Source organism: Lissotriton helveticus, chromosome 9 (assembly GCF_964261635.1).
Source record: "Lissotriton helveticus chromosome 9, aLisHel1.1, whole genome shotgun sequence".
Classification (NCBI taxonomy): Eukaryota; Metazoa; Chordata; class Amphibia; order Caudata; family Salamandridae; genus Lissotriton; species Lissotriton helveticus.
In genome coordinates, this window is record NC_136070.1 from 1,137,506,958 (window position 1) to 1,137,520,062 (window position 13,105).

Here is a 13,105-nt window from a genome sequence, read left to right on the forward strand (position 1 = left end):
CATTCTGAGACATTGTTAACTACTCAAAGTGTACACAGAAGTGTATGGGAGGAGTTTCTTACCACCTGAACTAGACTTGGACACCATCGTTTTACTTCCTAAAATGTGACAGCCAGCAGATTAATGTACTGCATACTGCTCTAGCTCTCTGATTAATACAGACGTAAACATCTTTTCCAAGACTTTGGCGAATAGACCAAATGGAGTCCTACAGGCCTTCATGCACCCCAATTAATGTGGCTTCATGCCCAGCCGGGGCACCAGGCACTGCAACGCTTTGACCCGAGCCCATGATTTGTCCGACTCCCTGTCCCTGATGCTTGTTGACTTTGAAAAGGCCTTCAGCACATCAACTGGTCCTATCCGGTTCTTTGGTGCATGGAATTTGGGCCACGTAATGCGGGTGTGTCAAACTCCTGCATCAGGAGCCATCGACACAGGACCTCATCAATGGGGTAATTATGTGTACCTTTCTGATTAGTCATGGCATTTGGCAGTCGTGTCTGCTGTCCCCACTCTTTTTTGCCCTGGCTCTAAAACCCCTAGCCGCGATCATCCGTTCCAACTCCCGGGTGCAGAGTTGGGACAGGCCTGAATTTCCAGAGGACTGGATAATGCTGTACACCCATGATATCCTTTTCCTCTCTTACCCCGAGCTTCAGAGCCTAGGGTGTTGGAAATGCTTGTGCTGTATGATGAGGCATCTGGACTCTGGGCTAACTTGGGAATACCTCTTGATTACGATACAGAGGGCTACAATACCATCCCCTGGCAGACCACTATTCCCATTGGTCGCCTGAGTTTTAAGTACGTAGGGATACACAGATCCGAAATGCCAGACCTCATGCATTGTCTTAATCAACTTCCCTTCTTAAACTGAACTAGAACAGACCTCCAGAACTGTTTTAAACTCCTGCTAATATACTGGGATGGGTTGCCCTGGTAAAAATGATTGTGCTACCCCGTTTCCTGAATGCACTACAGAACTTCTCATTTCACATTCCTATTTCTTGGTTTACCAAGGTGGCTGCCTTGATTCGATCCTTCCTTTGGAGGGATCGACCTCTACGTATTTCTGTGGACAAGATTTCCGAGATGGGTTTACAATGGAGGAGTAGGGGCTGTAGACATCAGGCTCTATTTCTGGGATTCTCAACTTCTAGTCCTTAATGACTGGATAACTGGGGGTTGGAGTGACCTCGCCTACTGGATAGAGTTATGCGTTCTGGGCCTCAACAAGGTGTAGGGTCCGTTATATGGTGACCTCATACCTTTATTGTACTCTGAAGATTACAAAGATGGTTTTTCTAGCTTGTCGGGCAGCCAACAAGTTTACGAGGTGGGGAAAAAAGCTGACACAGCAAACCCACCCCTGGAATGGCCACTAGGTGTCAGATTGACCCGGTTGGAGGGTTTTGGGAAATGGGGAAGAAAAGGAATCATCGCTCTAGGGGGCATTTAGAGTGGCTCCCATATGAAATCATTCCAAGACCTACAGCTCCAGTTTCATCTGTCGCACACTCAGTTTCCCAGATATTGGCAGCTCCGCCATGCCTTGGCTAGCTAACAACCACCACTCTTGCACCACCTGGACTTCAGTCTGATGGAGGCCAAGCTACTGATAGGCCACCTTGGGGTGGATTCTCCCAGATATATTGTTCACTGGGCTGTAATGCCCCTGAAACTTGCTGGAACCTTAGAAATAAATTGGAGTGCTAGCTGGGTACCCTAGAGGATACTGAATGGAGAGAGGCATTCATGATCCCCAGAGAAATTGGGATCTCTTCCCAAGTGCCACTAGTTCTTCCTAACTATTTGCACATGACTTACCTCACACCACAGCATCTTTGGGGGCGCAGGCATCCTCACTGCACCCACGTGCTCCTGATGCAGGTTTGTGGTGGCTGATCTTCTCCACGTTGTATGGCAGTGTTCATACATTGCCATATACTAGCATCAAATTATAACATCATTACACAAGTGCTAGAGAGGCCCATCAAACTATCAGATGGAACAGCTTTGCTGGGTCTCCTGGAGGACTTGGGAGGGCACACAGGTGGACTGTGGGCTAGTGGGTATGTAAATGTAAATGTATTGCGACTTATATAGCGCACGTATCACCCGAAGGCATCAAGGCGCTTGCCTTGGGAACCCGTCCTGGCTTTTTCCCTGTGAGATAACCCCTACTGGGTATCCCCAGGGTGAAAGCCAGGCATCCCGCAGCGGGTGGGCCGCCGTAGTGGAGATTAAGCAACTATTGCCCAGAGTTGCAGCGTGGGACCCCATGATTAGAATAGGCACCGAGGCGAGAATTATCGAGTCCGTGGACATTTTGGGCTCAGGACCCTGCCGCGTCGGGAATTGAACCCTGGTCCCGGGCCAGACCTCTGCATCAGGGTCTGCCGCTCTAATCAGTGAGCCACACTCCTCCACTGTATGGCTACAATGATTACAAAAGGGATATCGCTAGCAGGTGGATCTCTCCTAAGCTGCCTTCCATGACTGACTGAAGGTCTGCCATGGATTGGTGCGCCACACAAGAAGAGCTGGTATATGCGGTTAGAGGTTGTCCTAAGAAACAACCGAAGATATGGGGGAGATGATGGGGAGTTTTTGGACTGACCGGTACATCTGGAAATGTACTGTGTAATGCTGAGGGATCCTTGGGGATGGATGTGAATTGGAGGGGGTGAAATGGATGCTACTTTCTACCGGTTTACGCATGTACATCTTTCCAATAAAACCTATAAAATTTGACTATAAAAAAAAAAATAACCTATATTTAAATGATAAAAGTTCCTGAGTTAGGGTTTGACATGTTGCTTTCAGAGTCAAACGAAAATATTACTGATGATTGCATTTTGGAATTCACATATATTTTGTTTGGTCAGTAAACCTTTTTCTCTGTGCATCTGTGAGCTACTGCATTTGTAGATCCTGTTTTAAAATAGTCTTTGTCTTAAAGTGACCAGCAGTATTTGCATGCATCCGCCACCCAGCTGCACAGTATTGGATGGAACGAAAGAATAAGAATCAATTGTGGATAATGCACTGGCGATATTGATACATATTTTGTGTCACTGTTAAATACTGTGTGTTACATTTTGACATTTTATCACACAGGTGAAATTCCAAAACAAGTTAAAGTGAAGAAATTGAAAAATTTAAAGACGCTGGATTCAAAGCCTGGTAATATTTGTCCTAATTACATTTGTATTACATTTAAACATTGTAAAATAAATATAACTGTAGCAGTCATTATGTTACATATAACATGTATCTGGCGGTTGGTGGGGCGAGTGAGTCAGGAATAATCACTTTTTTTGTTTTTAAAAGATCTGTTTGTCAATTTTTTAAATTTAACACATAATTGATTCTTCACATTACACTGACATATCTATGAAATCAGTTGGTAAGAATAAACAACTGTATGCACAGTAAACTCGCACATCTCCCCGCATCTGCATTGAGTCAGATTGTAGTCCCCATCTTGCATATCACACTTTTCCCCCACATGCCTCTCCTTCAGTTCTCCACGCACTCTTTTAATCGACTGTAACATTTAGAGGAACAGCTCACAAAGTTCTGAAATTATCCCACCATGCCCCCCAGGTTTTCGGATGTTTTTAAGGACACCTTCGTGATTCATAGAATGACATCGCAGTAATCACATAAAAGTCAATTCCTTTTAACCAGTCAGAAAGCAGCATGTGTCTGCCAATGGCATGCTATATCCATAGCTGCCAAGGGTTCAGATTAATTGTGTGTGACATTTTCATAATTTCAGTGTAAGTATGAGTGACATTCAATGACTATGAGTGACACTTTCTTGCGAGCAAAATCAAACAGTGAGGACGAGGGAGTCAAATACAGCTGAAGAGGCGCTATACTTGCGTGACAATGCATCGGACCACCACACTGAAATGCGTTAGTCGAATGCCTTATGTGTGGTACTTGGCAGGGCTGTGTATCTCTCTTGGCCACAGTTGATCCAATCGCAGTTAACATGCTCGGCCCCTTGTTGCCGTCCCTAGCACTGTAATATATTTAGGATAAGAGTTTTTGGAGATTTCTCAAAGGGAGGTTGCAGAACATGCTGGAAGGTCGAGACTTTCTGACCAGTATGATTGCGTTCTTGGAACATTCCCAAACAGTATGTATAAATGTACTTGTTCTGTAATCATACTTCAGACATAGGTTCGATTTCCCTATCAATTTTCCATTGCCTCTCTGTCCTTTAATATATTAAATAATTACAATATTAATATGTATTTAAAGTGTATGAGGCATAGCCCTGCTGATATTACTGGCTGCCTAGCTTTCATTTTATCTTTCTTCCAGTCCTCGTCCTCCGTTTCTCCGATGTCCTGTTCCCACTGTGCAAATAGTGGCGGAGGGCGTGGGGCGGGGTAAAACGTACCTCCTTGCTGTGTCTCTCCTCGTGGGCCATCGTGCTCTTTCCTGCACTCTGGCTGGAACAGGAAGCACCCAGGCTTCTCTAAGCCAATCACAACGCTGCAATGCGCCGTTGTGATTGGATGAGCAGCGTGGTGATTGAATGAGTACCGTGGTTTCGGCATGGGAGCCTGAGCTTTTTCTACACCCAGGCTGTAATTCAACCAGGTAGGAGAACATGCAAAGTGCTCATTACTGTGTGGCTGGCCCGAGACAACCCGGCCAAACATTCATGCACACTTTACAGAGTGCCCACCACTCCTCTCCCTGCTCTGAGAGCAGAGCAGCCCCGCCACGCCAAGCTGCCTCAGCAGGAACAAAAAAAAAGATACGTTAATATTTTATTTTTCCTTTATTTCCACTGCTGAAAGCCTTGGCTGAGGAGCTGCCACTGCAAATAGGTGTCAGTAAAGGTTCTGGAGAGTTGTTAAAAAGTGTTCTATATAGCCTAGACATGCCCTTGGATAATAACGTATTTAACTCATTATTAGACATTTAAACTGAGAGTAAAGTTATGTATGGTAGATATATAAATTATGCAGATTCATTCTCGTGTGAATAAACTTCACTGCTGTATACAGTGCAACACCAAATATGTTCATATAGATTGTGTTCAAAGACAATCAACCAAGGCCTTTTGTGTTTCGTCATGTTACATTTCAGTCTTAACCTTTTTGCAGATTTTTGTTCAGTAGAATAAGATGTTGTAATCCTTAGGTTGCTGTAAAATTAGATACTTGCTTATTATTGTTGTACACGTTTTCATTAATCTTTATTCCTTTAAAATTAGGTGTCTATTCGTCTTATAAATCATTTCTAAACCGCGATGAAGAGATAATAAAGCAACTACAGAAGGTAATTTGTACTGTCTTATTGTAAAAAAAAGAATTATACAGTTCAAAACTGTTGAGCTTGCTGTGAAAAAAATCTACAATTGTATTGAATAAAGTGATAATTGGGAATATATGTTCTTTTTGGCTAAAGGGTATCTTTTCAATTATGACTTATTGTGAGTAATAGCAGGAAGATGATTTTTGGGCCCGAACTGCACTTTAAAAAAGAACCTTATTCCTATTTTTGAGCTGTGTTTATTACCAGAATATATTTTTAGATGAAAACATATCTTAAAATTAAACCTTTCCATGCTCGTTCCTTTTTATTTATATATTCATATATAGAGTATTCCAGAGTGGAAACTTGGTTCTTTAACTGAATGTGCTCCTCGCTAGCCTTTTCTCTATCATGAGTTTATCTGGGGCCTTGCTCTTTTCGCCAACATATGCACTGATGCCTATCACAGCAGTATGGAAGCATCAGAGACCGAGCCAGATTGCACTTTCAGACACCCTGGAACCCATGAAGCCGAACATTGTTGAAAGGCATTAGCGTGAACTAAAGAGTGGTGCAGAGGGCCTCTCTTGCGTCATAACATTAAGCCGCCCCAATTCATGTAGATTCCAGCCAGCACATGGGTCGTCCAAGGTTGGATTTCCATATCTCTATAGACCTGCCTATGTGGAGCTCTCTAATGTTATAGTTGCAAAGATGCCGATATTCAAACATTCCACTTATCCGTTGAGGTTTGCATGGTCTGGTTAGCTGGCTGGGTTACACCTGAGGAAGTGAGTTGTTTAGCTGTAATTCTTCTTCACACAGCGAAACAGATATCAGTCTCCAATACTGTCTTCAACCTGTCATCTTAAAAGTGGGTAGAGTTATGTGGGAGAATACGATGGGGATCAAGCTGGGCAACATCTTTCAAGCCACTTTTGAATAGTGAAATGTAACCACAGATCCCCGATATTTTGTAGGAGTGTGCCGACGCGTTTCGAGTACTGTTATCTCTTTCACAGGACTCTCATCAGGGCTTTCCTATTTGCATCTGTGTGCTGTTGTTTTAATCACCCAGGTTCTTGCTGGCTGTGTTTTTGCAGTTTTGAGGGCCTTTCGTTTTTCTTAACTCTTCAGCACATTGTTCAGTTGTCCTTTTACGAAAAAAACGGGGGTGGGGGGCCCTGGTTAAAGGGGTGTTCTTGCCAGCCGTTTCACTTTTTAGGTCGAGGACCGTAGGCTGCGCTTGCGCAGTCTCGGGGAGAGATTTAATGTTTTGGAGTATGGGGGCTTGAACCCGCCTCTCTCCTCCATTGGCTGGCTTCCTAAACGGAGGCCAGCCATTGGAGGAGAGGGGCGTCACTCAGTTCAAACCCCGTCTCTTTCGGATTCGGGGGCGTGTTTTTTGTGTTCTTTCGCCCTGTGACGTCATCCGTCACTCAGAACGCCAAAAAACACGCACGCGATTCCGAAATTTTCGGAGTTGCTGCCGCCATTTTGCTGCTCTGTAAAACCAGGAGAGCAGCGTCGTACATGAGGTAACTATCCCTTGTCTTATGTTACTTTACTGCTGTATTCAGTAGATAAAGAAAGAGAAGTACGATCCGATGCCTCCGGTCAGGCTGTAGAATAATCGCCCAAACTACTGTGTGGGGTCGCTTGCTTACCCATTCGCTCAGAGATATTCGTGACATGATCAAGTAGGGTTACGGGTGGGTACCCTTCTGGCTACTCCCCTACGTGAAAAGAGATCATGGAATCCATAAATGTTTGCAAAATCTTTCGTTTACTTTTTTTATTTAAAAAATATTGATGTCTATTATAATTTCATGGCAGCGGTCGGATGCCGTCCCTTTTCTACCTTCATTACTGAAATCTACCCTTCTTTACCCCAACGTCACATTTCGGAAACACGTCACCCCCTTTCTCACCGGCAAACAGAACACAATGACAGACTAATAATGTATGTGGTCTAATATGAGACGTGAGGCGACAACGGCTAATGAAACTACTGAGACCTGGCAGATGAATGTTGTCCAAAAGATTTTCCATTTTAAGATGACATTATTTTATTACTTTAAACAGGTTTGTGGTATCCTTCAACATTAACAATTTTCTCCTGTTGATAGTAAACAACAATGAATATTTGTCCAACAAAAATATGAATGACAATATGAACTGTGAAGAATTTAAAAAGTAATCTGCTGTAATACAACAAATATATAATATGCTACTGCTTCTCAGAAGTACGAGCCCATTCCTACAAGGATATTCCAACATGGTAGCGAGGCAAGCCATAATCTGAAACAAGTCTTACGATCGTTTGCGCCGTACGAAACGGAAGCGGAAGTTGTTCTGTAAGCACCACCGTTGAAAAGACGTGAAGCTGTGGTGTGCTTGAGAACGGAAATCGCCAGTGAAAAGAGCAATCATGTAAGAACGGGAGAGGGATCTGGGAATGGGGGACGTGTGGTAAAGGGACGCATCACACCTTTAATGTTCTGTTTCACCGGGGCATAGAAGTGGGCAGTTTTGGCGATGAAGGGACAAAGGAGCGGCGAGCAATGCTCTGCGCCTCACTGATCGCCATAAGGCACCGCGTGTTTACAGCTTTGGAAAAATATATTCGTTAACTCACGCTCCTCTCCGGGGACCTTTTCAGTCTTTCGCATCAATGTATGCCTTTGTGCCGTGAGAGAGGGTAGGAAATATGTATATGAACGCAACAGATAGGGTATGCGTTTTGTTTCCCTGCCTATTAAACCCACATTTTAGCGCCAAGGTTCCAGGATAAGCCAGATGTTCATTGTAACATTGAATGGGTTATTAATGGCCGCCTCTACCAGAAATTAAATATTCCAGCAGCTTGTAGTATTTAGGGAAACATTTGGTAATTCTTTGCAAAACCTGACGTATTGGACCTTCTTTACAAAACCCGAACGTTGTCTCCATTTTGTTGCTAACTTTACCCTTCTATCAGTATAATAGTCATAGCATGTTATCAGATGGCATTTAGATAAGCCTCAATTAGCAGCCGCTTTACAAACTAACAGTCAAGTGCTAATTGGTCCTCACCATACCATACGCCACTTGCTTATTCCTGTTCTATTCACCACATTAATGGTTCTTTAAATGCATTCAGCTAGTATCTTTGAAGGAATCGCCAAATAGTTCGCAACGGCTGAGTCCATTCTGCTGTTCTTTCCCCTATGAATTACTACAATTGTTCGAAGTTATTTAAACGAATGATTGGTAAATGAGGACAACTAATTAATTTGGGGATACAGAATCTTGGTCTGTCTTGCATGGTATGCAGCATTTTTGTGCTAGGTAGTTGAAAACAACCAAGGTGAAAGTATCGTCAACAGTTCTCGAATGTAAAATCTGATAAAAGCTTTCTGACCGGGAACATTAGAGGTTCAACCATATACAGTTGTGGCGTAAGTTCTGCATAACGCCTGTTAAGTTCGGCATTATTTTAGCATAAACATAGATTGATTATTATTATTATTGAAACCACAGAAAATCAATGAATATTTCTCCAGTTGGGCTTTAAATACTATGGGAGAATAAGTTAAAATACCGTTTACTCAAAAAGTCTCAAGCTTTAATAGATGGTCTAATGCAGTTGTCTTAAATGGATTGAAAGGTCTTTTGATGACTTCAGCCCTGGGGTTTGCTCTTTGTAACCTGAATCAGTACTCTGCTGCTGTTTTGGCAGCTACCAAACTTCAGGATGTGTTCCCCAATTCTGATCTCAAGAATGATTGAGAGGTCCCTTTTACAATAGATTTAACACGTCTCAGTACATTTTACCCGTAAGGTAATTCCTCGTCAGCTGTACCCGAGAACACAGTCACTTCAAAAAGCAAGCAAAAGGACATACAACCAGAGTAGGCATCCCTCTCCACCCCAACCACTTTGATTCAGCATGTGCCGACCAGAGTAATTACACATTTTGTGTCACAAAAAGAAATTACTTCTCCCTACAATGATTTATGGGTATTTGTATCCCCCCTAAGTGTACCGTTTGTGGCTCTGTCTGTGTGTGTGTGTGGCTATATGTGTGTGGCTGTGTGTGTGGCTGTGTGTGTGTGTGTCTGTGTGCGTGTGGCTGTGTGTGTGTGGCTGTGGCTGTGTGTGGCTGGCTGTGCGTGTGTGGCTGGCTGTGCGTGTGTGGCTGGCTGTGTGTGTGTGGCTGGCTGTGTGTGTGTGGCTGGCTGTGTGTGTGTGGCTGGCTGTGTGTGTGTGGCTGGCTGTGTGTGTGTGGCTAGCTGTGTTTGTGTGTGGCTGTGTGGCTGGCTGTGTGTGTGTGGCTGTGTGTGTGTGTGTGGCTGTGTGCGTGTGGCTGTGTGCGTGTGTGGTATTGCATTCCTACATGTTGGATATTAATCTTCATATAAGAAAAGGGTCAAGCATATACCAGAGCTAACAACTTATAACCTTGCTGGTTCATGGCAGTGAGATATTTTCCCGGATCCTATTAAGCTTATCCAGTCCTGGGAAGTTGACATTTCTTTTACCCGCCTATCACATTTTTGACATCATAATAATGAATGAAATAACTTAAGCTTTATTTTGTTGGATTGTTCAATTCAGAATGTCATTTGATCAGTGAATTTGGAATGAGTTGACGATTAAACTTGTGAAGTAGTATATACATACATACTAGGTTTAAAGGGAGAAATAAGGTTAACAATGGTAATGGTTCTGAAGGAGGGTGGAAGTTCAAGGACTGGAATCATTAGGGTCACGCACAAAAAGTTTGGAAGTCCAAACAGGTGTTATTCTTAATATTTTTAACCCTAGCATATTGAATGAAAAATAAGACAATATTACCTTTCGCTTGTTTGTGCTTTTCAGTTTTAAAATACTCCAGTGGATTCAGCACCTCGAGTTTGAACAAACTTGTCACTGCTTGTTTTTATTCTATTTTTTTATTGATGTGGAATCATTTTTCCTTGGAAAGTAATTCCTTTTTCTTCACAACCGAAATATGAGTGGGTGAGGCTGTATACCACACATAAGCCTTACTGAAATAGGTGTTCATTTACAAGTGTAATGCATGTTTGAAAAGACATTGCAAATGTTTAGTAATCCCCACTGTTTGTCCTTGCAAATGTAAACAATTGGTAACAAATATCAGAAAGTCTATCATGTTATATTGGGTAAAAGTTGCTGACTTTTTTCTTCCAGGGTGTCCAACAAAAACGCCCGTCAGAAGCTCAAAATGCAATACTTCGCCGATATTTCCTGGAATTAACACAGAGTTTTATCATTCCATTGGTAAGATATTTAATGTACATTTTCAGAGCTAATCAAAATATATTTGATGCCTGTAAAGTCCTTTAGATCTAAAGTTAAAATACTCAGAGGGAAATTGATCCCCATGTTTGCCACTCCTCTAGTTATGTTGCTGTCATTCAGGACTAGAGCTGTGATGTCCTTACTGAGTTATCCTTCAAAAACAGTTGCGACTGGAAAGTTCATTTTCCCACAATTATCTTTTATTATTTTTATTGTTACAACTCTTTTTATTTGATTTAAAAAGACAACATACAACCTTACTCAGCAGATGCCATTTTCATAGGAAATATTCATAGACCAGTAGACATAGTTACAACTAAATCATCATAGTAATATCTCACTAGCAATTATATGGCACTTGGATTAAATCCTTGGTTTCAATCCCATCACATCCCACAGACTTTCTGATGTTTTTTGGGACACCATCTGGCCTAATACACATTTTCTTCAGTTGTCCATGCAACAAAACAATTGAATAGCAGGGATGCCTTATCCTGCTGCAGGTAGCAATCAATCTCTTTTATTGCAGTTAACATACCTAGACCAACCAGTAGTCCTGTCCCTCTCACACTGTCTAATTTCTCCACCAATCCAAGTATTGCCAACCTTGGGTCTGGTAGAAGAGGTCTGCCCACTATTTGGGTTAGCAAATTATTTATATAGGATCAGTAGGGTATGATTGGACAAGCCCAGAGAGTATGAAAAAGGTGCAGAGAGCTCCCACTTACAACTAAGGCAAAAAGGGTCAGAACTTTTGTTGAGTTTGCATAGCCTGGTTGGACTGTGGAGTTACTGGTGGAAGGATTTTAGATAGATGAGCCAAAGGCACATACATGCTGAAAGTACTTTAGACTCTTGGCCTGGTTCCGGTCACCATCCTCTTGTGGGCCTAGGTACTGTTCCCTTTTTGTACATAGTTGTCTCAATGGGTACAGTAAGCTAAACAAAACAGAAGAGGCAAGATGGCGCAATCTTGTCTCGCGCCTCTTTCTATACTGAAAAGGGAGGAAAGGGACCCCATTGACTCTAACCTGTGGCCAGCATGAAGAATAACATATCCTACATATATCCTTCCTAATGAAAGGACCAAAGTTCTTCTCTGTAAATGTTTGAAACGTAAATGGCCAGTTAAAATCTGTATTAAAATCCACAAAGTTCTAGGTACCCTTGAGGGCTCTGAATGAGCCAGTGCTTTTTGGAAGTGCCAGGACAGTGTCATGTGCCAACCGACGAGTCTCCGAGTGGGAGTTTGCCACTGAAATAATCAGACACGTTACTGCACAACTCGAGGCGCAAGACAGAATCCAAGATTGAGGTTAATTTTGATCGCTTTCAATACGACTTTCAGGCGAGACATCCATTGGGAATCCTATTCGGGCCTTCCCAAAGGTGGGGGGACACAAAATACCCCCTTTGAAGGACTTCCAGCACTTATCTTCAGAGCCAAGGACGAACAGAGGCACACGTTGCCCCTTCATCAAGATATACAGACCACTGAAAAATAAGTCGGTTGTAATCAATTGCCAGTAAGAAGGGAATATTTTTTATAATTCCAACCACAGATAATTTAACTTTTCCTCTGAAGAATCCTTAATAGCCCATTGATGCCCCCAGGTCATCACAGCCCTGATGAGACACTCCTATTCTTAATTGTGTCGTAAAGTTGTCGACACAAGTAAAGGACAGACTTGAGACAAAGACACTTGACATGCTCTGGTCACTCTTTCTTTATTGTCTCAACAAACATTAGAAGTTCTTTAACATACCAATAACTTTATAAATCTAATGTATTTTTATACGTCACTTCACTGTCACTTCTTCTAGATGTTTGGTTATGGTCACTTCAACTGTGGTTATTTATTATTACTCATCACTTACATCTAAAATGGGTTTCTGATTGACAAAATATGTGACGTGTGTGTGTGTGTGTGTGCGTGTGTGTATATATATATATATATATATATTTATAGATGCAAATACCTTTGTTACATTTTTGGGGGGACAATAAAAAAAAAACTCAGTTCGGCTGAACGGAGTGTTGTGAAAACTCAAGATCGGACTAAAAGAATTATTAAGATAATTTCCGAATCTTTGTGACAGATAAAAGCTGTTTTAAATTACATTTAGAGTACTTCTATTTTTCTTTTGATATAATTCTACACTGAACGTTTCAGTGACCATTTGAGAGTCTAATTACAAATGAGTTCTGTGTGAACACTTGTAAGTTAATGTTGGAGCATAAAGCCATTTTAGTCTACACAATGGTTTAGTCATAAGGCTAATGCTTACAGCAACTAATCTGTTGGTGAGTATTTTAGTCAGGGACCTTTATTTCAATATTATTTAAGCCAAACTCAGTTCCCACTCCTCCAATTCTGTTTTCAAGGGCCACATGGATGGCTTGAAAAATCTACCGTAACGTGAATTTATGCATGTGACCTGCTTTGCGTACCTGCACCCCACTCCCCAAGTACCACAGCAGGAGCAGAGAGATTACAGCTTCTGTTGACAC

General features: G+C 42.2%; 1 protein-coding gene across 2 annotated transcripts in view; it reads left to right on the forward strand.

Annotated features, from left to right (window-relative positions):
• The window catches only part of DENND6A (DENN domain containing 6A), a 412,594-nt gene that overhangs the window by 342,333 nt on the left and 57,156 nt on the right, over positions 1 to 13,105 (forward strand). For both annotated transcript variants that reach the window (XM_078661568.1, XM_078661567.1), the window contains exons 13-15: positions 3,124 to 3,189; positions 5,246 to 5,310; positions 10,483 to 10,572. In XM_078661568.1, coding sequence (XP_078517694.1) covers positions 3,124 to 3,189; positions 5,246 to 5,310; positions 10,483 to 10,572 — 221 coding nt within the window. The remainder of the gene's footprint in view (positions 1 to 3,123; positions 3,190 to 5,245; positions 5,311 to 10,482; positions 10,573 to 13,105) is intronic.